This window comes from Salmo trutta, chromosome 36 (genome assembly GCF_901001165.1).
Source record: "Salmo trutta chromosome 36, fSalTru1.1, whole genome shotgun sequence".
NCBI lineage: Eukaryota > Metazoa > Chordata > Actinopteri > Salmoniformes > Salmonidae > Salmo > Salmo trutta.
Genome location: NC_042992.1, coordinates 28,841,362 through 28,868,352, shown reverse-complemented (window position 1 = coordinate 28,868,352; position 26,991 = coordinate 28,841,362). Strand labels below are relative to the sequence as shown.

The window sequence follows — 26,991 nt, the reverse complement described above, 5'->3', positions numbered from 1 at the left end:
AAGTCTAGATCCAAGAGGCTTCTAAACAGCTTCTACCCCCAAGCCATAAAACCCCTGAACATCTAATCAAATAGCTACCCAGATTATTTGAATTGCCCCCCTTTTACGCTGTTACTACTCTCTGTTTATTTTCTATTATCTATGCATAGTCCCTTTAATAGCTCTACCTACATGTACATATTACCTCGACTAACCGGTGCCCCCGCACATTGACTCTGTACTGGTACCCCCTCTATATAGCCACGCTATCGTTATTTTACTGCTGCTCTGTAATTATTTGTTACTTTTTTTGGGGGTGGGGGCATTTCCTTAAAACTGCATTGTTGTTTAAGGGCTTGTAAGTAAGCTTTTCACTGTAAGGTCTACACCTGTTGTATTCGGTGCATGTGACACATTTGATTTGAATAACATACCTGAATTTGTCCAATAGAAACTCGCGTTTGCAACTGTTGGACTAATGATTACACACTAGATCAGCTAGATGCAGGCAAGAGTGTGAAAAGTGGTATTGGAATGTGTCAGTCTGTCACCTACTCAAATGTTTCTGTCGACCTGTGCACCTATATTGTAAACTAATTCATAGGCTAGATTGTAAAAACATCATGATAGGTATAGGGAAGATTTGAGTCATGTAGTAGCCTAAATCTATCGATGTTACATTTAGCTGGGTGAATGGAACATGAATGAGTCATCCAATATGCTGTAATAGAAATAAGGCCATGCTATAAAAACATGTTTTTTTAAATATTTTTTATTATTTTATTATTCATAATACAAAAAATCGACTTACATCGCTACATCAAACATGTCTAACAAAACAAAACACAGGTATTAACAAGAAAATACTCAAACATACAAAAAATATCAATAAAATAATACAAAAAATAAACAATTTTAGTGCCATTGTATTCACTCTGAAAAAATGTTATTATAATGATTCAGGAAAATGTTATTCTTGTTGTTATTCACTAGGGTTAATGTTTAAAAAAATAGTTAAATTCAATCAGAAATGTGTAATTTTGGTATAGACTTTTGGAATTTTTGTTTGTGTATGAAGTATTTGGCAACAAGAATAAAAAATGTTACAATCATTTCAGTGGTCTTGTTATCATTGCAATAGTAACATATTATATCTTTCATGTCAAAAACATAGGCAGTGTTCCTAATGGTAAATAAGTATTTTGCAAGGTTTTCCCAAAATTCTGACACAAATTCAAAGAACAAGTGAGACAGATTCTCACCTTCTTTTTCACAGAAAACGCAGATATCATCAATAGCCACAAATTTGGATATCATAGAATTACATGCATATATCTTATGTAAAATTTTGAAGTGCACTTCCTTAACTTAGTTCGGTATACAGTATTTGTAAGGCCTTAACCATGCATTTTTCCAGACAATGTCAGGAATAAACATGTTCCAGAAAAACTTTCCTCTCAGTGTAAGTTGGTTTTGTGAACGAAGAATTTGTCTTATATATTTATTACAACAAGATCTCTCAAGTAAACCCACGCCTTCCAATCTGAGTTCTGGATAAACTTTGTGATCATTACCAAAGCTAAGATGAGTTTTCATTAGTGTAGTTAGACCACTGGGAACGGCTTTAATCACAGAAATAAACTCTCTGAAAGGTATTGGAAACTCTTTCAATGTTATAAATTATTCATATGTGAGAATATTACCCTTGTTGTCGAAAATATCAAGAACAAAGTCAATATTCCTCTCATGCCAGCTGGGGTAGAACAATGACTTATTCCTTATAGTTATGTCTGAATTATAACACAAAATAGCTTTATGTGGGGAAAAATTGTGCAGGAAACATATTTTCCAGGCCATTAAAGCTTGTTGGTGAAACCTTGCCAATTTAGCAGGTAATCTCTCAGGAATATAATTACATTTCAGTAAAAATTGAAGACCTCCCAATTTATTAAACACATTATTTGGAATGAAATACCATATTGAATCAGTATTGATCAAACATTTTTTCAACCAGTTTATCTTGAATTGTTATTTATGTCAACAAAATCCAACACCTTTAAACCGCCTTCAGCTCTTTTGTTAGAAAGGACAGATTTTTTTAGTTTGTGAGACTTATTTTTCCAGATGAAGTCAAAAAAGGTCTTATTGATCTCTTTACAAGTAGCAGGATTTACACATAAAGATAATGAGGGGTACACAAAACGAGACAGTCCCTCTGCCTTGGACAGAAGTACTCTCCCAAGTATAGAAAGATCTCTTTGTAGCCAATTATTAAATATATTTTTTGTTCTCTTAATTTTAGGAGAGAAATTCAAATGTTGTCTGACTAACTGTTTTTTTGATAGATGTATTCCTAAATATTTAACAAAGTCCTTTACAGGAATATATTATATTTCTTTATCATCAGAGTCAAATAAACATAAGATTTCACATTTAGAAACATTCAGTATTAATCCTGATGCAATAGAAAATGCAGTTATAGCATTAAGGGCATGGGCGACCTGGTCTTTTTCTCTTAAGAAAAGAGTAGTATCATCAGCCAGTTGGAAAATTTTGATTTCTTTGTTAAAAATGGTTAAGCCATACAAATTTGCATTATTCAGAATATCTAGAGATTGAAGTTCCACAACCAAAAATAATAAAAATGGCGAAATTGGGCATCCCTGTCGTACACTTCTGTTGATACTGAATCTTTTGGAAGTATTAAGGTTTAGTAGCACAGAACTATTTATATCTTTGTAAAACATGCGAATTACTTTAATACAATTTTCACCAAATCCCAAAAGTTTAAGAGACATAAAGAGAAATTCATGTTCAATTGTGTCAAAGGCTTTACAGAAGCCCAAAAATAGGACAACCGCATCTGAGTCAATTGCATCTGAATAATCTATAAGGTCCAAGACTAAACGAATGTCTGAGCTTATGTGACGGCCCTTCATAAATGCTGTTTGAGTCTCATTTATAATGGTATCTATTCCTTTCTTTAATCTTTTGGCATAAACCAGAGCAATCAATTTGTAATCAACATTTAATAAAGTAATTGGTCTCCAATTGTCAATGAGAGAAGGGTCTTTATCGGGCTTCGGAATCAATGAAATAAGGCCCTGTTTCATAGTGGAGACCATTTCCCCATTTTTAATGCAATCTTGAAACATATTGAAAATCGATATAAAAACATGTAAAGAATGTCCTCCCTCATCTTAAACGTCACTGGTGAATTCATAGCCTATACCAAAACACATACACACAACCTATCTTTCTCTCTCTCACACACACACACACGTTTGTTTCTTTATGAAATTGCATAAAATAATTCCAACGTTTTCATTCAAATCATTCCTAATATAAATGACGCTTAAACATTTTGACGGAAGATACAAGTTACTGCAGGCTTCATTTAAGATGCCAATCTGGGGTCCTTTCCTTCGTAGTCGCTCATGTGACGCACATCAATAGCGCCTTGTCAATGGTAACCAGCTAGACGATTAGCATTCATTTCAAGATCTTGTTTGATTCATAACATCAAACTTCTGGTTTACATTAGGTGCACTAACGCCACCTTGCTTTAGCACAGTTTGAAAATAGCAGTTGTGCAATTTTGAATACAAACTTGACAACCATGTGGAGCACCAGCCGTCATGTCCTTCAGGATCTAGTCCGGGAGTTTACGAAAGTGACACATTCCTCGGTTCAGTGTTTTTCACAAACATCATGCAAGGTAAAGATAGTTTTGTTTTTGAGTGAATGATAAAATGTTTCTGTTTTTTAAACGTAGGCAGGAATAATATATAAGGTTGCAAGCTAAATGGGTGCTGCTAACTATAGCCAACACGGGAGGTTGGTGGCACCTCAATTGGGGAGGATGGGCACTTGGTAATGGCTGGAGCAGAATGTGTGGAAATGTATCAAACACATGAGCTGTGTTCAAATACCAATAATGTATATTACATAATGAGTATATACTACTAGTTAATTTTAGTATACTGTAAATGAACGTTATCCTTTCAATTGAGTGTACTAGCGCTTCGCCTGTCTACTGGAAGTTGATGCTGCTTCTATGCATCTTGTTAGAATATAAAATTACTAGTTAGATCTGACGACTTCATTAAAAATGTCCATTGAGAACACACAACGACTATACCACTTAGCTAAGCTAAGAATGACGTGAATAATCAAGTCAGTAAACATTGGGTAGTGTAGATAGTTAATATACCAGCAAGTTTGATGTATTAGTAGCCAACTAATGTTAAGTAGCGAACTAACAACGGTACATACAAGCAACTGCAGTAATGATATGCTATGTGGTTTGTAAGGCTAGCGTAGCTAACAAATTGTCAGCCAACCTAATGTGTAACTTATTTGAAAAGTCATTACTTTGACATTGCTTAAAAAAAATCTTAATATTTGTCATAATTACCTAAAGCAATGTATTTGTATTTTCTGCCATTTACTTCATATCTGAAAATGAAGCCATGCCCATTTCATGAAGAATTGCATTATGGGCCCTAAATGCACAGAAATAGTGTCTACTGCTTGTATACTTTGTATTTTGGTTAATCTAGTACGACATCCGGGAACTTTTGGCATTCAGTACAAACTATGTCCAGTAAGCATACTACATACTCAATTTACGTCACAAATAGTATGGTTAGTATGAGTATTCAAACACTGCTAGTGTTTTCATGTGTTTTGTGCAATTCCATTCGCTCCGTTCGAGACATTTATTATGAGCAGTTTTCCCCCTCAGCAGCCTCAAGTGAATTATACAGAGATATTAGAGAAAGGAGTCAGGAATCCCATTGGACAATGAACAACCTCGTCTCAGAGCATTTCGTATTGTTCTGTATGTAAATCTAAGACTCTCCATTTAGTATGGTTATGTTTTGTATGGTATGTATTAATTTGTGGATGTCCATTACCCATTTCGTATGATATGGGAATTACAATTTGGATTATATGTTACGAATTTGCAAAATGTACAAGGGGTTACGAATTTGCTCAATTTGATATGTTATGAATTCTAGCTAGGTAGCTAACATTAGCTAGGCTAGAGGTTAAGTTTAGGAGTTAGCTAAAAAGGCTAAGATTAGGGGAAGGGTTAGCTAACATGCAGAGTAGTTACAAAGTAACTAAAAAGTTGTAAGTAGTTGAAAAGTTGCTAAAATGCTCAAGTTGACCATGATGAGATTTGAACTCGCAACCCCCACCTATCTACCCGACCAACCACCCTCCATTCGTTTTTTTTAAGTAAGCATCTGTCTCTAACCATACGAAACGTAACATATCATACTAAATTAATTATCTCGGCTTTACATACAGAATAGTATGAAATGCTCTGAGACCAGGTTGCAACGAATGGAGGAACGTATAACACCCTGCCAAGCAGACTATTGACCAATCGTGTTCACGTTGTCATGCTGAATCGCATGGTTGCTAAGCTAATTGGCCATCAATCATATTTTAAAGTCTGGGTTTGAGTCGAGAAACATGCCTATTTTCCTCAAGTACACAATGTCATGATTCCTAAACAAGAGTTTGCATTGGACAAATTCAGGTATGTTCCTCCCCGTTTTAGTTACGTTTTCTGTTTGCTTCCATCTGGTTCTTAAACAGTAAACGGTTTCTGTAATGAATACACCCCTGGGGAACCAAACTCTCCTTCTATACCTCATTCTCTTTCTTGCACAGAATACAGTTGTGGTAGAGCGTTGGTGGCAGGTCCCATTGTCCAAAGAGGGCCGCCCACCAAGACTATACCCTCGGCGACATCAGGTCTACAAAGTGGTAGAGGACACAAAGCATGCTCCTAAGGAGAAGATGGAACTCATCCTCACACAGACTGTGGCTAGTACGTATGCCTGTTTGTTCTTCTTCCAATATCCGGACTAGGATATTACTTAGCATGAAGTAATGGGTGTGCATGTATTCTAATGTATTTGTGGCTTTATTATCAGAGCTTGGTGGGCGAGGTGACACTGTGTTTGTGAAAAAGTCTGTTGGACGCAATAACCTCCTGGCCCAAGGCCTGGCAGTCTACCCATCACCAGAAAACAAAGCGATGTTTGCAGAGGAGCTAAGGGTGAGTGTTTTCTTCTGAGTCTTTAGATGTATTAGGGGTATGGTTTGTAGAAAAGGTTCATGGGTGTGAGTCTGCCATTTTTATTGTAGGATCCAGCTATGTTACATCAACCCTATGTTATATGCAGTCCTTATACTGCACCTCCTAAAACAGACGTATCATTTCCCTCTACAGCTTTTACATGAAGGGAGGCCCGAGGAGAGAATCCAAACCCGCACAGGACAGCTGGTGAGCAGGGCATTCCTTTTTCCTTCAGTTCATCTCATTTCTAACCCCTGCTTAAGTTGGTGTACTGTGGCAGTGTTGCTCATCACCAAGCGTTTGTCTGAAACAACTAGAATAATATTTAATAGATCCTGTTTGTACTTCTGTATTTGCAAATGAACATCGCTCCTACTACCCATTAGTCTGTCAGTTGTCTACAACTGAGCTGTGTGTCTTGTTTGCAGACGGTGGAGATCCTGAAGCATATGGAGTTGAAGGTTGAGAAAAGAACCTCCATTGAGTATGACATCACCAAAGAGGTGGTCTGCAGACAGATTCTCCAGAAGGTAAGACTGGGCTTGTAGATTATTCAGTAAAATGGAGTACATTCATCCTTCCTTGAAGCAGTCACGGATCTGCGAGGGTTGGATTATCACCATTTTCATCAAACAGACAGTGATGTAGCAATTTCACGGTTGAAAATGTTCAACAAACCATACAACTCTATGCACAAGGACTACTTTTAACAATTTTCACTGAACATTTTACAAAAACACATTTACTTGAAGAACAGGGCAGATGCAAAGTTGGGTAGCAGAATGATGGCACAAACCATCATTCTGTTACCAAACTTTGCAACTGCAAATGTGTTTTTGTAAAATTGTTGAAATTGTTAAAAGTAGTCCTTGTGCATAGTTGTATGTTTCAACTTTTCAATGATTGGTTTTTGTTTGACATTTTAACCTGTTGAGGACAGACGTTCCGCTAGCGGAACCCCGTTCCGCCTGCGGAACCCCTAGCCAACAGCCAATGGCATCGCACGGCGCGAAATACAAAACCAACTAAAATACCACAATTAAATTTTCTCAAACAATCAACTATTTTACACCATTTTAAAGATAAGACTCTCGTTAATCTAACCACATTGTCCAATTTCAAAAAGGCTTTACAGCGAAAGCAAAACATTAGATTATGTTAGGAGGGTACATAGACACAAATAATCACACAGCCATTTTCCAAACAAGCATATATGTTACATAAACCAAAACCACAGCTAAATGCAGCACTAACCTTTGATCTTCATCAGATGACACTCCTAGGACATTATGTTTACAATACATGCATGTTTTGTTCAATCATGTTCATATTTATATCAAAAACCAGCTTTTTACATTAGCATGTGACGTTCAGAACTAGCATACCCACCGAAAACTTCCGGTGAATTTACTAAATTACTCATGATAAACGTTGACAAAATACATAATTATTTTAAGAATTATAGATACAGCACTTCTTTATGTAATCGCTATGTCCGATTTTAAAATAGCTTTTCGGCGAAAGCACATTTTGCAATATTCTGAGTACATAGCTCGGCCATCACGGCTAGCGATTTTGACATCCGCCAACTTCGGGGTCACCTAAACTCAAAATTAATATTAGAAAAATTGGATTACCTTTGCTGTTCTTCGTCAGAATGCACTCCCAGGACTTCTACTTCAACAACAAATGTTGTTTTGGTTCCAAATAATCCATAGTTATATCCAAATACCTCTGTTTTGTTCGTGCGTTCAGGTCACTATCCGAAGGGTAACGCGCGAGCGCATTTCATGACAAAAAATGTCAAAATATTACATTACCGTACTTAGAAGCATGTCAAACTCTGTTTAAAATCAATTTATGATATTTTTCTCGTAAAATAGCGATAATATTCCAACCGGGCAACGTTGTATTCAATCAAAGAGAGAAAGAAAAACATGGCGAGTTCTCGTGACTGCGCATTTCCAGTCTCACTGTCCCCAGGCTGACCACTTACAAACTCTGCTCCTATACTTTGCCCAGAGACAGCAGACACCCCATTCCACTTTCTGGCAGCTTTAGAGAGCCAATGGAAGCCTTAGAAAGTGTCACGTTACAGCACAGATGCTGTAATGTCGATGGAGATGCAACAGAAGGACAACAAATTGTCAGACAGGGCACTTCCTGTATGGAATCTTCTCAGGTTTTGGCCTGCCATATGAGTTCTGTTATACTCACAGACACCATTCAAACAGTTTTAGAAACTTTAGAGTGTTTTCTATCCAAATCTACTAATTATATGCATATTATAGTTTCTGGGCAGGAGTAGTAACCAGATTAAATCGGGTACGTTTTTTATCCGGCCGTGAAAATACTGCCCCCTATCCCAAAGAAGTTAAAGTGAAAAAAATCGGGAGTCTCAGCAACACTGTTACCGTGGAATTGCCCACATTCACTCATGTCTAATCATTCTCTACTGATTAAGTGGTGTCGGTTTGGTAGCATTTTCTACCATGTTCTGTAACAAAGGTTGCCAATGATGACTGAGAAGCCATCATTGAAGTGAAAGCAATCTTTTGATTTAGTCTTCTCTTCTCATCTTTTTCCTATTCAGCGGGGCATATTTGTGCCACCTCATGCACTGAGACTACCGGAAGAGTCAATCAAAGACCTGGGAGATTACTGGTGTGAGGTCACGGTAAGGGCACAACTCCATATTTCACTGTGTTGACAATTTTATTTTTGTTTTATTTTGTCTGGTCTAAATGCATGGAACTGTGGGTTTTATTGGCAATTTTCTCCAATGAAAGCATTGGCTTTTTACTACCAAAATAAGTATTCTCTTTCATTACTAATGAAGAGAGCAGCAGCTCAAATGGCTCTGGTCTGGTATCAGACAGGATGAGCATGGTTGCCTCCCAGAAACTGGAGACAGAGGAGCCAAAATAGTTGAGATGATTTTAAAGGCATTCCATTAACACTAGAACCGCCACTGACGACTTTTGTGAATAAAGAATTGTAGTATCACTGCCATTTTAAAGTTATGTCCCCCTCCGTCCTTTACTTTAACTAAAAAGTATATTTAACACACTGACGTTGTTAGAATTTAGATATCAGTTTGTTCTAAGCAGTTTTAGGAGGGCATGTCATTCCCCGCCCGCCCTTCCTTTACCCGACAGTTGGCTGCCCATCTAGCTATATATATATATATATATATAGATAGATAGATAGATAGATAGATAGATAGATAGATAGATAGATAGATAGATAGATTTAGCTTAAAGACAATATTACATTGACAATAGTCAGATGGCTGACAATATGATCAAGGTTCATGCAGGTCAGATGTCTTCAAAGGTTTCTAAAACACCTACATTTGCCAAAAAAAATACAAAATTGCAGATGGGCTCTATTTCAAAATATTACTTTTTTTTGTAGAATTACTGCAATTCCATGCGTTCCACACGGCAGCACTCGTGGCAACATAATATATATGCTATTCTGTTCTTTTGAAATAAATGTTCTTAGTTGCATGTTTCTTAAGACCTGCCTAAATGAAATAATGGATTTCTTTGCGATGGTGTATATTAATACTTTAATTGTTTTTGTTGTGGTTTTTCATTTTACATATAGTCTACAGCAGAGTTTTCCAACTCTGTCCTGGGGACCCCAAAGGGGGCATGTTTTGGTTTTTTGCTCTAGCACTACACAGCTGATTCCAGTAATGAACCCATCAAGCTTTGATTATTTGAATCAGCTGTGTAGTGCTAGGGGGAAGAAAACACAAAACATGTACCCCTTGGGGTCCCCAGGGAGGAGCTTGGGAAATGCTGGCCTGGAGTAACAAACTAATGAAAATGCTATTGTTTTTTGAAATACATTTTTCTTTTGTATTCTGTTACCTAAGACCTTCATAAACACAACCAAATGATTATTTTTGCTATAAATACATTTCATATATGCTATTAGTCAATTGAATGTTGATTCCCCAAAAGGTGCGGCATTGGCATGCATGGACCCCGCACACCTACCTCCATGAGCCCCCCCCTGCCCCAAATCTGGAATTTTGTATTATTTGGGGAAACTAGTTTGCTGCATTTATGCCGTGAGGCTGAGAGAAATGTGCTTTTTTATAGCCAATTTCCTACAATTCTACACATTTTGCCATGGCTTATGATGTTCATATGCTATCTGGGGGGTTAAGGTTAGTGTCCTGCATGCCTGTTTGGTAACCTGGCCCTGTGGTTCCAGTGTTTAATTTGCCTCTTCTCCCCAGGTTAATGGGATAGATACTGTGCGGATCCCCATGTCGGTGGTGCCCTTTGAAGACCCTACAGTGACTGGGCGCAAACTGTTGAAAAAGCAGGAGACTGTTGCAGCTGCAGTACAAGAGGTCCCTACAGTTTGAGGCAGCTACTGTTCCAGAGGCTACCATTCCAGAAGCTGCCCCAGCACCAGAGGCGACTCAGGAAAAAAGAAGTTCCACCCACAGAGAAACAGGAAAAAGACAAAGAACCCCACGATTTGAGGACTAAACTTTAAACATAGCTTTGGAGTACTTAATGTCAGTAGTAGATTGCTCACGGAACGGTTTACTCTGTTTGACTCCTGACAATAAGTGTAAATAAATGATTAAAGCATCTTTGGATCTGTTTTGAAAGTGCAAGATTGTTATTTCATGACAAACTCATGGTTGTATATTGTATTCTAGTCTCATTTTGTAATTTCATTATTTTCATATGCATGCCATCACTTTCACTGCAAAGTCAAGTTTATATGAAGAGTAGTTACAGTGCAACTGCCTGGGATGGAGCCGTTAACTTGGTCTGGTTTTCCAGGTGTCGGCACCATCGACTGATTTTTATTTTGGTTTGTCCTTAATGTTAAGAGCTGAGATACTGAACAACATGTATCAAATCTGGCAAGTCAGGAAATGAAATAAATTTTATTGTAACAGCACAAAACATGTAACAGTATAGGGTAAAACAAAAAGGTATTTTCCCTGCCTCTTACATAAACAGTATCGAAATGCCTCCTAATGAGCTTGGCAAAGCAGACCTTTAAGATCTGAGTGCCTAAAATAGTTAGCCGTAACACCTTTAGAAATCTAGTAGTCTGTCTGCTATACCATTGTCCTCAATGGGGTGCTTTTGGCAGCGCCAGTCTTTGTCCCTGCTAATGCCAAGTTGTGAACATGGTTACATTATTTCTGCTTTGACTTAATAGGAGTGTCAATATACAAAACACTTGAGCTAGTTTATCACGAAAGGTAGAACCGACATCCTTGACTGGTTTTCAGCATTTTCTTGTGGGGGGGGGGGGGGGGGTATCCAGGTGTAATGGGATTAGTAAACTGCCCTTCCAACTTCCATTTCTCTTAATTCACACCCTTGAAGATCTGAGAGGATTGGGTAAGTAAGCAAGGAATGCACCGTAGCATATTTCTTATACATACAGTATCTGATGCCATCACCATATAAAGCTACAACAAAACCAGCAGAATGAGCAGAGAGCACCCTTCAGAAACATGGATTCCCAAATCCTCACTAAATGTTGAGGTCTGGTAAAAGAGCCATTTAAAAACCTGGTTAGCTAGCCAGGATGGTAAAATACAAAACGGATCCAATTTCACATCCATGCTCCCTCTGAAGAGAAAGCAAGATTCTCCACAGGCTGAGCAACAGGCAGTATTATTTTATTCAAATTGCACAGTTCATTATAATTCCAATAAGTCTCATCACTGTATATGATCGTGTTTATTGGCAGACAGGAGTTTCTGGCTCCTTTAAAAGAATAACTCTCCCCCAAGATCCAGTAAAGAGATGTATTCCAAACAGGTCAGGTTGAAGCATCTCCACCACAGGGAAATCCCACCAAGGGCATAGCATGTGTTTCCTAACATTTAAAAAACTAGGGGAAGCTTGTGGTTGGATTGACAGAATTTAAGAGCAGGTCACTGTCCCACCATTGGAAACATACAATATGGACTCCACAAGGAAAACATTCCTCTTAATCTCAGACTGGAACGACCAATTATCAGTAATGTGTAATCTGGTGAAATACCACCACCACCACATAAAATTGCATTTAAATACGATTTCCCAGGAAAGCATGTGTGTCAGTCAACCATGTGTGCAGCAGTCTGATTAGTTTGATTTCCTATGCAGCCAATAAACAAATACAAAATAGACCACCAAAACTACTGTTTATATCAGCAATGTTTTAAGTATCAAATCCAGGGAGGCCCACAAACAGGGGGGACAAAAAGGAAAGTCAGTGCTAACATCTCCAAGGATGGGTCTATGAGGTGTGTAACCCCTCCCCCACGGCAAGGGTATAGTATGCCCCATGTTGAGAAAATCTTCTGGACTGTACTACTCTAAATCTCCAGGGGGGGGGGCTATGCATGCCACCAAGCCTTCTGTTACGGTTCTTAAAAGCCATATTTGGCCTGTGTTTGCCGGCGAGTCAGCTTGTTGTCAGCCCAGTTGTTCTTCAGCTCTAGCTCTCGCTCCTTTGCCTATAGGTGATCAGAATTACAAGTTAACGCAAACCTTGACACATTTTGCTTGTAAAAATCACATATCTGGTCAAATCCAGGTCTGTTGATATGAGGCCAATAACCATGCATGTTAAGTGTTTCCAAAATGATTGCCAGTGATAGGTGTGCCAAGTCGTGTTTAGTAGGGGCCAAACTGGGAAAAACATTTTTTTAAACTCAACAGAAGAGAAGGACAACTTGTCCAGTGGGAACACATTTTGTTTTTCTCCAGTTTGAGCCTACTGAAATGGGACCTTGTTGTTAGGTTCCAAGACAGTACTGAAGCAATGTAAACAGTATTTACTCACCTGGTGGATGAGGTATGTGATCTGGTGCTTGCGTCGCTGTTGCCCTGTGGGTTGGTCTCCCTTTTTCTACAGACATAGGGAAGAGGTTAGGGAGTCAGCCCAAGCAAGGTTGAGATCAGATAACAAAATCCTCACTAAGCGACATGAAAAAAGTCCTACCAACTCCTCAACTCTAATTCCACTATTCCCCTACCCCATCATCACTACTACAATCCAGGTTCCAATTAAGCTCCTAGCCCCTAACCCTTTGATGTTAACGGATCTGAAAAGAATGGACAAGTGTAAGCAACATGGGGATGGTTCCAGTGCAAATCTCCCTCACCTTGCTGAAGGATTTGCGCTCTTGCTTCTCTTCCGTCATGCTCTTGGTCATCCACTGCTGGTTGCCGCTCAGCTGGTCATCTCCCTTAATCTCCAGGAACTTCACCTCTTCCTTGCCCCTGTTCCTCTTCCCCTGCAGCCTCATGAACTGCAACCAGAAAATATCATACTCTTCTATATCTTGAAGCAGCAACCTCTATTCAGTGTATGAACTATGCTGACAATAATGGATGCGATCAGGATAATATAAAACAAAATCAAGAAGAGCAGGATGTTGGTTTCGGGGTAGGTCAAATTCAGTGATATACAGGATGTCAGAAAGGAAGGACTTCCTGATTGATCAGGGAAAAAATAAATAAATCACATTCCTGATCAATAACAAGCCAACAGACCAATGTCAAGTCAAGAAACATTCTTACCGCTTCATCATCAAACAGGGCGGAGGAACTAGGTTGCTCTGGTTCAGGCAACGCTGGGTCAGACTCTGGATCCTGGTAGTAAGCCTCATTGTAGTAACCCTATCCAACAGGATAATGTTTTTTGTTAGCCTGTATCAATGCAACATGACATAAGAGCATTACGCCACCCTGAGTCATCTCAACGGATGAGAACAAGAGTTTTACAGCGAACTGCTGTGTGCCAAACTCACAGGGGTCAATAAGGATCAATTCTGGGCACAGTACAGCGGATGTTTGAACCTGAATATCAGCTTGGTAAGACTGATATCCATAATTTGCTCTCATCCAAAATAAGTTGTAGTTGGATATTTGAGTAGGTAATGCACAGCAGGTCTATTGTATTGGTCAATTGTGGAAGTTGAGTATTATTGTAGTTTATTTTGATGCATTGGCAACAGTTTTACACAATGCATTGTTAAGCTTTAAAGCTTATATCTGCCCATCTATCTAGCTAGAGGGAAAAAGAGCTATACACTATATACACAAAAGTATATGGACACCCCTTCAAATGAGTGGATTCAGCCATTTCAGCCACACCCGTTGCTGACAGGTGTATAAAATTGAGCACACCGCCATGCAATCTCCATAGACAAACAGTGGCAATAGAATGGCCTTACAGAAGAGCTCCGTGACCTTCGACGTGGCACCGTCAGTTCATCAAATTTCTGCCCTGCTAGAGCTGCCCAGTCAACTGTAAATGCTGTTACAACGGCTCAGCCACAAAGTGGTAGGCCACACAAGCTCACAGAATGGTACCGCTGAGTGCCCAAGCATGCAAAGTAGTTTGTCCTCGGTTGCAACACTCACTACCGAGTTCCAAACTGCCTCTGGAACCAACGTCACAAAAACGCTTGGTTTAGAGCTTGATGGTTTCCATGGCCTAGCAGCTGCACACAATCCTAAAATCACCATCCGCAATGCCAAGTGTCAGCTGGAGTGGAGTAAAGCTCGCCGCCATTGGACTCTGGAGCAGTGGAAACGCGTTCTCTGGAGTAATGAATCACGCTTCATCCTCTGCCAGTCCGACGGACTAATCTGGGTTTGCCAGGAGAACGCCAGGAGAACGATGCCAGGATGAACGCTACCTGCCGAATGATGCCAGGAGAACGCTACCAGGAGAACGCTACCTGCCGAATGCATAGTGAAAACTGTAAAGTTTGGTGGAGGAGGAATAATGGTCTGGGGCTGTTTTTCATGGGTCGGGCTAGGCCCCTTAGATCCAGTCAAAGGAAGTCTTAACGCTACAGCATACAATGACAGTTGAGACGATTCTTACTTTCCAACTTTGTGGCAACAGTTTGAGGAAGGCCCTTTCCTGTTTCAGCATGACAATGCCCCGTGCACAAAGCGACGTCCATACAGAAATAGTTTGTTGAGATCGGTGAGGAAGAACTTGACTGGTCTGCACAGAGCCCTGACCTCAACCCCATCAAAACACCTTTGGTATGAATTGATAAGCCCAACTGCAAGAAAGGCCTAATCGCCCAACATCAGCGCTCAACCTCACTAGGGCTCTTGTGAATGTAAGCAAATCCCTGCAGCAATGTTCCAACATCTAGTGGAAAGCCTTCCCAGAAGAGTGGAAGCTGCTATAGCAGTAAAGGGGGACCAACTCCATATTAATGCCCATTTTGCAATGAGATGTTCCACAAGCACATGTCTACATACTTTTGGTCATGTAGTGTATCCATTGACCCAACATTTTCTCCATACCTGAGGCTCTGTCGAGGGCTGCTGGTACACCCCTAGCTGTTGACCTCCCCAAGCTCCCTCTTGGTTCGCGCCAAAGTCCAGAGGGGCATCTGACTGGAATGTACCACGCTGCATGCCTGGAGGAGCGGGTAGCAGGCCTGTGGTGGGGACAGGCTCTGGGGTCAAGCTTCGGACCACAGCGGGGAGAGGCTTGGCGCTGTCTTCCAGGGAGAAGTAGTTCTCGGGGGCCAGTTCTTCATCACTTTCCTCAGCAGCTATTTGCCTCGCTAGCTGCAGGGCAGCCGATTTAGCTGCTGCTTTGATGGCGGAGGGTGATGCACTGGAGCTGAGGTGGCCCTGGGAGGCCCCTAAGAAGGGCTTTGTGGGTTTCTTTGGGTCAGGCCGCTTGGTGAGGGTGTGCGGCACCAGGGCCCTTTGCATCTCCTTCACAACCATGTTTTTTGGCTGAGGCAGGAGGGAGGAAAGGCCAGTGCCAGGACCCTGAGATAGAGATGGAAAGAGAAAGAAAACATGTCCTCAAATCAAAGTTTGTTGGTCGCATACACAGATGTTATCACAGGTACAGCAAAATGCTTATGTTTCTAGATCCAACAGTGCAGTAATAACTAGAAAAACAAACAATACACACAATCCTGAAAATGTTTAAATAAGTTATATAGGATGAATCATGACTAAAATACTGTATATACATATAATGTGGGTGAAACCAGATGAAAACATTAAAGTGACCAGTGTTCATGACTATATACATCGGGTAGCAGTCTAGGGTGCAAGGTAGAGTACCAAGTGGTAGCCGGCTAGAAAAGTGAATAAGGCTCGGGGCAGGGTACTGGGCGGAGGCCGGCTAGTGGCAACTTCGATGAGGGGTTAGATCATGATAGGTATGGTTGGCAAGGCCGACGTCCACATTTACAGGCTGTATCACGCTTAACACCCCAGCCATCCTACAATTTAAGCTTGATGCCCTCCATCTCACACAAATTATCAATGAACCTACCAGGTACAACCCCAAATCCGTAAACACGGGCACCCTCATAGATATCATCCTAACCAACCTGCCCTCCAAATACACCTCTGCTGTCTTCAACCAGGACCTCAGCAATCACTGCCTCATTGCCTGCGTCCGTAATGGATCTGCGGTCAATTGACCACCCCTCATCACTGTCAAACGCTCCCTAAAACACTTCAGCGAGCAGGCCTTTCTAGTCAACCTGGCCCGGGTATTCTTGAAGGATATTGATCTCATTCCATCAGTAGAGGATGCCTGGTTATTCTTTAAAATGCCTTCCTCACCATCTTAAATAAGCATGCCCCATTCAATTTTTTTTAAACCAGGAACAGATATAGCCCTTGGTTCACTCCAGACCTGACTGCCCTTGACCAGCACAAAAACATCCGGTGGCGTACTGCATTAGCATCGAATGGCCCCCGCGATATGCAACTTTTCAGGGAAGTTAGGAACCAATACACACAGGCAGTTTGAAAAAGCTAGCCATTGCTTTCCTAACAGATATTTGCATCCTGTAGAACAAACTCCAAAAAGTTCTGGGACACTAAAGTCCATGGAGAATAAAAGCACCTCCTCCCAGCTGCCCCTGCACTGAGGCTAGGAAACACTGTGACCACCGATAAATCTGCGATAATTGAGAATTTCAATAAGCATTTTTCTATGGCTGGCCATGCTTTCCACCTGGCTACCCCTACCCCAGTCCACAGCCCTGCACCCCCCACAGCAACTTGCCCAAGCCTCCCCCATTTCTCCTTCCCCAAATCCAGATAGCTGATGCATCTTCAACCGATCGCTGCCCACACCTGCCCGCACGTCCAGCATCACTACTCTGGACAGTCCTGACTTAGAATATGTGGACAACTACAAATACCTAGGTGTCTGGTTAGACTGTAAACGCTCCTTCCAGACTCACATTAAGCATCTCCAATCAAAAATTAAATCTAGAATCGCCTCCCAATTTCACAACAAAGCATCCTTCACTTATGCTGCCAAACATACCCTCGTAAAACTGACTATCCTACCGATCCTTGACTTCGGCGATGTCATTTACAAAATAGCCTCCAACACTCTACTCAGCAAATTGGATGCAGTCTATCACAGTGCCATCCGTTTTGTCACCAAAGCCCCATATATTACCCACCACTGCGACCTGTATGCTCTCGTTGGCTGGCCCTCGCTTCATATTCGTTGCCAAACCCACTGGCTCCAGGTCATCTATACGTTTTTGCTAGGTAAAGCCCCGCCTCAGCTCACTGGTCACCATAGCAGCACCCGCCCGTAGCACGCGCTCCAGCAGGTATATTTCACTGGTCACCCCCAAAGCCAATTCCTCCTTTGGCCGCCTCTCCTTCCAGTTCTCTGCTGCCAATGACTGGAACAAACTGCAAAAAATCACTGAAGCTGGAGACTCATATCTCCCTCACTAGCTTTAAGCACCAGCTGTCAGAGCAGCTCACAGATCACTGCACCTGTACATAGCTCATCTGTAAATAGCCCATCCAACTACCTCATCCTCACACTTATTTATTTTGCTCCTTTGCACCCCAGTATCTCTACTTACACTCTTCTTCTTCTGCACATATATCACTTCAATTGCTATACTGTAATTATTTCGCCACTATGGCCCATTTATTGCCTTACCTCCCTTATCCTACCTCATTTGCACACACTGTATATAGACTTTTTCCCCCTATTGTATTATTGACTGTATGTTTGTTTATTCCATGTTTAACTCTGTTGTTGTTTGTGTTGCACTGCTTCGCTTGATCTTGGCCAGGTCGCAGTTGTAAATGAGAACTTGTTCTCAACTAGCCTACCTGGTTAAATAAAGGTTAAATATACTGAGAATTTGTCACTGAAAATTATCTAAAATGCAAGTCATGTTTTACCTGGGGCAGGGATTTCTTTCTCCTTGGTTCATCTTCATCAGAGTCAGACTGTTGACAAGACATGTTGAAATCATCACTTCTAATCCATTTCAAAACAAGCACTTGTTATTTGGTCTGTAGCTAAATTAAATGTTTAACATCTAGCATGGTTATGAGCCTGTGGCCCTGTTACTTACATCCCCTCTCTTTATCTCAGGTATAGGGATTTTGACAGGCTCTGTTCGCTTCTTCGGTTTAGGTAAGTCGAAAAGCAACCCTCCCTTGGATGGTTGAGAACGGGTAACTGAGTCCTCGTCGCCATCGTTTGACACAGTGTTCCGTGAAGAGAAGTGTGTTGTCCCTTTGCTTGGTCGCACGTTTCCTAGTGCCTCTGAGGCAGATCTTTTGGGGGCAGGGAGACGTGCGAAAAGCCCCCCACGTTTGCTACCCGGGACGATGGAACTAACGTTAGACGTTTCGTCTGAATCACTGTCGTCACTGCTAGCATACGCTACCAAAGACATTGTTGATGTTTCTGGAGCAGCTTTGGCATAAGTAGCGGGTAAATACTAATATGGCTAACTAGCTAGCTGCACCCACCGACCCACACCTGCCAAGTTTACGATAGCTAACGTTCGCTGGCTAAAATTGTTTGGCCGTACAAGTATACGAGGCTTACTGCATGAGAACAACCAATAAATTGTGGACAACAATTTAAATGTATGACAAACTTTATAGCTAACTTTCAAATTGTAAACAATTGACTCGCCAAAGGCTAGCTAGAGGCTAAATCCTGCGGCTCAAGTCGAGCCACTGCAGAGTAAGTTAATAATGTTCCAAACAGGCCGATTACTGACTAGACTCGAAGCAAACAAGGCCTCAGCAGGTGCTTAACATACCTTTAATGTGAATGTTAAGCTAGTTTTAGTTTAACGTTACACTGAATATTATGCAGTCAATACCCATGGCTTCTTTCCTCCACCAAAATAGCTGGTTCCATCCAATAACAGCAATCGCTAGCATATCCTTTTGGGGTCTCTGATACCATGGATGGATGCGTGCAAAACAGAAGTGTTCAAGCTGCTACTAATTGCGCCGCTTCGACGCAAATCCACCTTCTTCGTTTGGTTTTCCGGCAGACTAGATGCTTTCTTTGTTGGGTGTTGCTGCCTTTCATAGTTTGGAAAATGGATTGCACATTTGTTCATGGAAAAGGACATTGCACCGCCATCTAATTAAGCAATAATGCCCGAGGAGGTGTGGTATATGGCTAAGGGCTGTTCTTATGCGCAACGCAGAGTGCCTGGACACAGTCCTTACATGGAACCCAAACCGGCTGGGTGCATGCACCATCGTGCATAAATGTATTTTGTTCCCCCACACCAAATGCGATCACGACACGCAGGTTAAAATATCAAAACAAACTCAACCAATTACATTAATTTGGGGACAGGTCGAAAAGCATTAAACATGTATGGCAATTTAGCTAGCTAGTTTGCACTTGCTAGCTAATTTGTCCTATTTAGTTAGCTTGCTGTTGCTAGCTAATTTGTCCAGGGATATAAACATTGAGTTGTTATTTTACCTGAAATGCACAAGGTCCTCTACTCTGACAATTAATCCACACATAAAACAGTCAACCAAATTGTTTCTAGTCATCTCTCCTCCTTCCAAGCCTTTTCTTCTCTGGACTTTATATTGCCATTGGCAACTTTCATAAATTAGGTGTATTACCGCCACTGACCTCGATCTTCTTTCAGTCACCCACGTGGGTATAACCAATGAGGAGATGGGAGAGGAAGGACTTGCAGTGCGATCTGCGTCACAAATAGAACTGACTTCTATTTTAGCCTTTGGCAACACAGATGCTCATTGGCGTGTGCGAGCAGTGTGGGTACAATAATTGAATAATATAGATTTCTAAATGTATTTTGCAACGCAAGCGTTGTAGTCAGCCTGTTAGCCGTTGTATATTGGCCATATATCACAAACCCCAGAGGTGCCTTATTGCTATTATATACTGGTTACCAACGTAATTAGAGCAGTAAAAATAAATGCTTTGTCATATGTGTGGTATACAGTCTGAAATACCACAGCTGTCAGCCAATCATCATTCAGGGCTCGAACCACCCAGTTTATGATCCTATTTAATTACGTCGGTATTCTTCTTCGTCTTCTTCTTCTTCTATGGTATTATAACAGGCCACAAACAAACGTTAAAGGTGCATGCTGCCATCTACTGGCAGCTTCATTAAATAGTACCCGCATGCTGACCTTCTAGGCAGAGTTGCAAAGAAAAAGACAAATCTCAGACTGGCAAATAAAAAGAGTCTGAGATTTAGCTTTTTCTTTGCAACTCTGCCTAGAAGGCCAGCATCTCGGAGTTGCCTCTTCACTGTTGACGTTGAGACTGGTGTTTTGCGGGTACTATTTATTGAAGCTGCCAGTTGAGGACTTGTGAGGCGTCTGTTTCTCAAACTAGACACTCTAATGTACTTGTCCTCTTGTTCAATTGTGCACCGGGGCCTCCCACTCCTCTTTCTATTTTCTTTAGAGCCAGTTTGCTCTGTTCTGTGAAGGGAGTAGTACACAGTGTTGTAAAATCAGCCGTTTCCAGCTACAATAGTTATTTACAACATTAGCAATGTCTACACTGTATTTCTGATCAATTTGATGTTATTTTAATGGACAGAAAATGTGCCTTTCTTTCAAAAAAAGAACATTTCTAAGTGACCCCAAACTTTTGAACGGGAGTGTATATTTTAAACCAAATACTTTTAGACTTTTACTCAAGTAGTATTTCACTGGGTGACTGACTTTTACTTGACTTATTCTCTATTAAGGTATCTTTACCTTTACTTTAGTATGAGAATTGAGTACTTTTCCCACCACTGCTGGAGATCCAAAAACCTTTTAGCCACATTCACAATTATATCCAGTTTCTTTGATTTCTTGTTTGTTTGGCATGTATAATTTATCACCTGCGCAATAAACGCAACAAAATCCACCTTCTTTACTATCAGAATTTCAGGATCCTTCAACTAATAAACATTCTCTCCAGGCTTCAAGATGTCTATTGACATTTCTTCCTAATTTCCACACGCTCCTTCTACAATTTCCAATGCCTCTGCATAGGAGACCGGTTGGACAGATTGCTACTTCAACCTTCTTCACTCTTAAACAATTGCAGCACTGTGTGTCCACTGAGTGTAGCTCAGCGTTCAAAACCACAGTGCCCTCCAAGCTCATCACTAAGATAAGGACCCTGGGACTGAACACCTCCCTTTGAAACATGATCCTGGTATTCCTGATGGGCCACCCCCAGGTGGTGATGTTAGGCAAGTATGCATCTGCCACGCTGACCCTCAACACGGGGCCCCTCAAGGGTGCATGCTTAGTCCCCTCCTGTACTACCTGTTCACCTATGACTGCGTGGCTACGCACGACTCCAACGCCATCGTTAAGTTTGCCAACAACAGGACGGTGGTAGTTCTGATCACCGACGATGATGAGTCAATCTTTAGGGAGGAGTCATAGACCTGGCAGTGTGGTGCTTGAACAACAACCTCTTCCTCAACGTCAGCAAGACAAAGGAGCCGATCGTGGACTACTGGAAATTACCGCTTGGTATGCAACTTCTTGGCATCCGACCACATAGCGCTACAGAAGGTAGTGTACGGCCCAGTACATCACTGAGGCTGAGCTCGCTGCCATCCAGGACCTGTATACCAGGCTGTGTCAGATGAAGGCCCTAAAAATCGTCAGACTCCACCCACCAAAGTCATAGACTGTTCTTTTTGCAACCGCACGGCAAGAGGTACCAATGCATCAAATCTGGAACCAACAGGACCCTGAACAGCTTCTACCCCTAAGCCATAAGACTGCTAAATAGTTAGTCTGGGTAGCTATTTGGTTAACTATTTAACTATCTGCATTGACCCTATTTGACTCCTCACATACGCTGCTGCTAATGTTTACTCTCTGTCACATAATCCTAGTTATATGTACATACAGTACATTACCAAAAGTATGTGGACACCTGCTTGTCGACCATCTCATCCCAAAATCATGGGCATTAATGTGGAGTTGGTCCTCCCTTTGCTGCTATAACAGCCACTCTTCTGGGAAGGCTTTCCACTAGATGTTGGAACACTGCTGCGGGGACTTGCTTCCATTCAGTCACATGAACATTATTGAGGTCGGGCACTGATGTTGGGCAATTAGGCCTGGCTCGCAGTCGGCGTTCCAATTCATCCCAAAGGTGTTCGATGGGGTTGAGGTCAGGGTTCTGTGCAGGCCAGTCAAGTTCTTCCACACCGATCTCGACAAACCATTTCTGAATGGACCTCGCTCGCTTTGTGCACAAGGGCATTGTCATGCCGAAACAGGAAATGGCCTTCCCCAAACTGTTGCCACAAAGTTGAAAGCACATAATTGTCTATAATGTAAGTAGCGTTAAGATTTCCCTTCACTGGAACTAAGGGGCCTAGCCCAACCCATGAAAAACAGCCCCAGACCATTATTCCTCCTCCACCAAACTTTACAGTTGGCACTATGCATTCGGTAGGTAGCGTTCTCCTGGCATCCGCCAAACCCAGATTCCTCTGTCGGACTGTCAGATGGTGATGCGTGATTCATCACTCCAGAAAACACGTTTCCACTGCTCCAGAGTCCAATGGCAGCGAGCTTTACACAACTCAAGCCGATGCTTGGCATTGTGCATGGTGATCTTAGGCTTGTGTGCGGCTGCTCGGCCATGGAAACCCATTTCATGAAGTTCCCAAATAACAGTTATTGTGCTGACGTTGGTTCCATAGGCAGTTTGGAACTCGGTAGTGATTGTTGTAACCAAGGACAGATGATTTTTACGCACTACGCACTTCAGCACTCGGAGGTCGCATTCTGTGAACTTGTGTGGCCTACCACTCGCGGAATGAGCCGTTGTTGCGCCTAGATGTTTCCACTTCACAATAATGGCACTTAGAGTTGACTGGGGCAGGGCATACATTTGACGAACTGACTTGTTGAAAAGGTGGCATCCTATGATGGTGCCACATTGACAGTCACTGAGCTTTTCAGTAAGGCCATTCTACTGCCAATGTTTGTCTATGGAGATTGCATGGCTGTGTGCTCGATTTTATACACCTGTCAGCAACAGGTGTGGCTGAAATAGCCGAATCAACTAATTTGAAGGGGTGTCCACGTACTTTTGTATATATAGAGTATCTACCTCAATTATCTCGTACCCTTGCACATCAACTCGGTACTGGTACCCCGTGTATATAGCCACGTTTGTGTATTTATTATTTATTTTATTATTACGTGTTTTACTTTTCTATTATTTTTCTATTTTCTTTCTCTCTGCATTGTTGGGAAGGGCCGTAAGTTAGCGTTTCACTGTTAGTCTACACCTGTTGTTTACAAAGCATGTGACAAATCAAATTTGATTTGATTTGACTGAGTCTTCAGTAACATATTTATTCCGTCTACACACATTTGACAAATGCCCAAACATTTTACAATTACGACATTGCAACGGCTCGTTCACAAAAGCTCTCACTGCGTATCTCATATACCCCAGCTATACATGTGTCGGGAGAAACTCTTCATCAATTAGCAATAACATGTAGAATTTCCTTCTTCTGTCCATTCACCATACGGTTCCTACGTTCCTCCACTACTCCTGGTATGTGGTGTTTATGACATGGAGCCTCAATTTCCACCGAGATGCCAGAGATGACACCTTTTACCGATTCCTTTTGTTCTTCTGATAAACAGTAAATCAACCACATACCACTCCTGGTAACTCTGGTTAACTCCACCTTTCACAATGAATCCGCTACCATTTGTGCGACAGCAATTGGGTCTTCCAAAATACATCTCCCATTTGCTCCATTTTCCAATGTCACAGTCTTCCACTCACATCCAAAAACTTTACTGAACACACCATCAGACTCCGCAAATCCACCTTTTCTGTGCACCTTGACTTTGACATAGAAAATGTTATTCCCCCATAGATCAGTATCCTATGGTTCAATATCCTATGAAATATTCATAAAAGTCATATCAAACCAAAAAAAGGGTTAATTAAATAATTGTCGGTTTTGTCAAAGGATACAAAACAATTAGATTTGACCAGAGTCCAATCTAATTGACATGTAAATAGATCTGACATGTAGATAGATTTCAGCCCTATGCTGAACACGCACCTGATGCCCCCCCCCCCCCCAAAAAAAGTACAAAAAATTTCAGTAGGTACCTATTGTGTATTAGGTCCAGTAGGTCCAGCAGGTACAAATCTACCATTGTTATGGTGATCTGAAAAAATAACCTATTGGTACATGGATATCCTTTAAACCTTTCAGGGAAACTAACCCTTTAAATATACAAAGACCAAGACCAAGAGACTGATACACTGCAGGAGTTGCTGCTTCACATCCCAGCTGTTGAGCTTCAACTCCATTAGACACAGCATGCTGTGGCAGTTGTGGAGTGTCACAAGTGGGAGGCGGTGAGATTTGGTGTTGTAGAGACTGTGGCACTGGCATCCTTAGGTTTCACAATGGTAGAAACATTGTTCATCATTTGGAATTATGGGTGGTATGTACTGTATCCAATGAGCTTTCAATTGACCTTAGAGCACCTGTTCATCAGCAGCTGATCGTTCTAGCTTTTCTGCACTATTCTGCATAATCTGACTAACTGTAGTAGTGATATTCTGCATAGAATATATAATAGTACTGATAATCCATCTACTTGCTTTTTGTCTCTCCTTATGTCTGGGCCCAACAGATATTGCTAAATGAATTGTGAATGCTATGCTATGTTTCTTTTAGACAGGATAGTTCATTCACAGACTGCCACATGAGACTGCTCATGAGACTGTTATTTATGAGACTGTTATTTTATTTACATTTTTTACAAATGTAATGTTGCTATCATGTTGATCCAAAGTGAGTGTATATGAGCAACTTTTACTGTCTTTACTCAGCACATCGTGTTTGGGTTGAAATATTGATCCATGAATACCCAACAACAACATTTTTGGTTCTCATTTCCTGTACTTTATTTGGAGCAGAAATCCGATCTTACAGGATCTTCACAAATGAGTCATACAAGGACTTCCGACTGGCAGCTTAGGTAATAATGGGGTCTATGATGGGGTCTTAACTATGACCAGTAGGCTACATAATATATCACATATTATAGTGGTCAGAATTATGACCAGCTGGTCAGATAGTCACAATTATGACCAACTGGTCATTTGGTGGTCAGAAAAATACTTTTTTTTCTGGTCAGTTTAAAAAACATAATTTTTCAACCAGTTTGTGACCATAATAAGATGTCATAAAACGACATCATACTGATGTCCTTTCAACCAAGTTTTGCCCACTGGGCATGTACTCAATACTAGTAGTTGGATTCCACCAGCCTCCTCAGATGTCAGCAGAACCTCTCTATGTCCTCGGGTATACAGCAAGAAACAACAATATGGATTTGACAGGTGGGAGTAATTTATTTTAGGCAAATGGGACTCAAATTATAGCTGCAGATGCCTTGTTTGGAATACCCAGGAAGCTATCCTTAGGCATAAGCATGGAGGGACCCAAACCTGCTGACAGGTTTTTCTGCAACCAGGATGCTGACACCTTTGTCTGTGCTGCTCAGAACCTGTCAAATTAGGTACTTGAGATGCTATACAATGAAGTGTCAAAAGTGTATAGGCGAGACAAAGGCACTATGGTTAGTCTGGCATCACATCCAACGGGTTTGGTTTGGTTGGACATATTTTGGTTGGTCTTGGATTTTTACTAATGTCTAACAGGAAGACTGGACTCTTTCAGCTGACTGATGGTCACACTGCTTTTGTGTTCTGGTGAATGTAAAGAGTGATGAGTCTCACTTCTCCAAGGTATTCCAAACAGAGTCTATCTTTATTCCATGCATAATGTCTTAAAAGAGGCATAGTTACAAAGATTATGTTAAGCTCCAAGATGTACTACCCCAGTTGCAAGTGCTCTCATATGAGTGTTCTGATGTAAGGGTGTTTGTCCGTGTTTGTTCCCTAAGGGCATAAAACATATGTTGTTACAAGATTGAATTTCTTCCACCCTTCATGGAAATTCAGCAATTCGCTTGGACAGTGCTCACTAATGAACCCTGTGAAAGTACTGCTAAAACTACATTTACTTGATATATCCTATAATGTCAATTTTTACACAGATCTGTACAGGTTCTTTGGACTTCTCAATATTTCCACGCTTTGTCTTAAATTGAAAATACCAGGAGCAACCCTGGGACATAAAATTGGGGCGGCAGGTAACCTAGTGGTTAGAGGGTTGGGCCAGTAACCGAAAGGTCGCTGGGTCGAATCTCCAAGCTGACAAGGTCAACATCTGTTCTGCCCCTGAACAACAGTACCCCGGTAGGCAGTCATTGTAAATAAGAATTTGTTCTTAACTGACTTGCCTAGTTAAATAAAGGTTACATTTAAAAATAATAATAATTCAGTTGGACATTTCAGAGTTAACTGTCAGTTTGAAACTTGTGTACTACCCAACCCTATTCACACTACTAGCCAGTGGTGCTGCACCAAGCTGAATTGTGGGGTTACACATTCATTCACCATATGGTTGCTGGAACCATGCTACAAAGGACGGTGTGAAAGAAAATAATGCCAATACAGTACCCTTTTTGGATTGACACAATAGTGGA

General features: G+C 41.2%; 2 protein-coding genes across 3 annotated transcripts; one reads left to right on the top strand and one right to left on the bottom strand.

Moving 5' to 3' along the window:
- Window positions 1-3,403: 3,403 nt before the first annotated feature.
- Window positions 3,404-10,721, top strand: mrpl9 (mitochondrial ribosomal protein L9). Its single transcript, XM_029735318.1, has 7 exons — window positions 3,404-3,697; window positions 5,668-5,827; window positions 5,934-6,058; window positions 6,233-6,286; window positions 6,508-6,609; window positions 8,673-8,756; window positions 10,335-10,721. The coding sequence occupies exons 1-7, from the start codon at window positions 3,599-3,601 to the stop codon at window positions 10,464-10,466; spliced, it is 756 nt and encodes a 251-aa protein (XP_029591178.1). The 5' UTR covers window positions 3,404-3,598; the 3' UTR covers window positions 10,467-10,721.
- Window positions 10,722-10,984: 263 nt separating this feature from the next.
- LOC115175792 (proline-rich protein PRCC) lies at window positions 10,985-19,519 on the bottom strand. 2 transcript variants are annotated; one of them, XM_029735316.1, is made up of 8 exons: window positions 19,239-19,519; window positions 18,474-18,720; window positions 18,298-18,345; window positions 15,400-15,879; window positions 13,648-13,746; window positions 13,230-13,376; window positions 12,908-12,973; window positions 10,985-12,578 (listed from the first exon to the last, which is right to left on the bottom strand). In XM_029735316.1, exons 1-8 carry the CDS (start codon window positions 19,322-19,324, stop codon window positions 12,492-12,494), a joined length of 1,260 nt encoding a protein of 419 aa, XP_029591176.1. In that variant the 5' UTR covers window positions 19,325-19,519; the 3' UTR covers window positions 10,985-12,491. The 2 variants fall into 2 exon arrangements, with proteins under 2 accessions (XP_029591176.1, XP_029591177.1); XM_029735317.1 differs by having other exon boundaries at window positions 18,474-19,518.
- Between the last annotated feature and the right edge of the window lie 7,472 nt (window positions 19,520-26,991).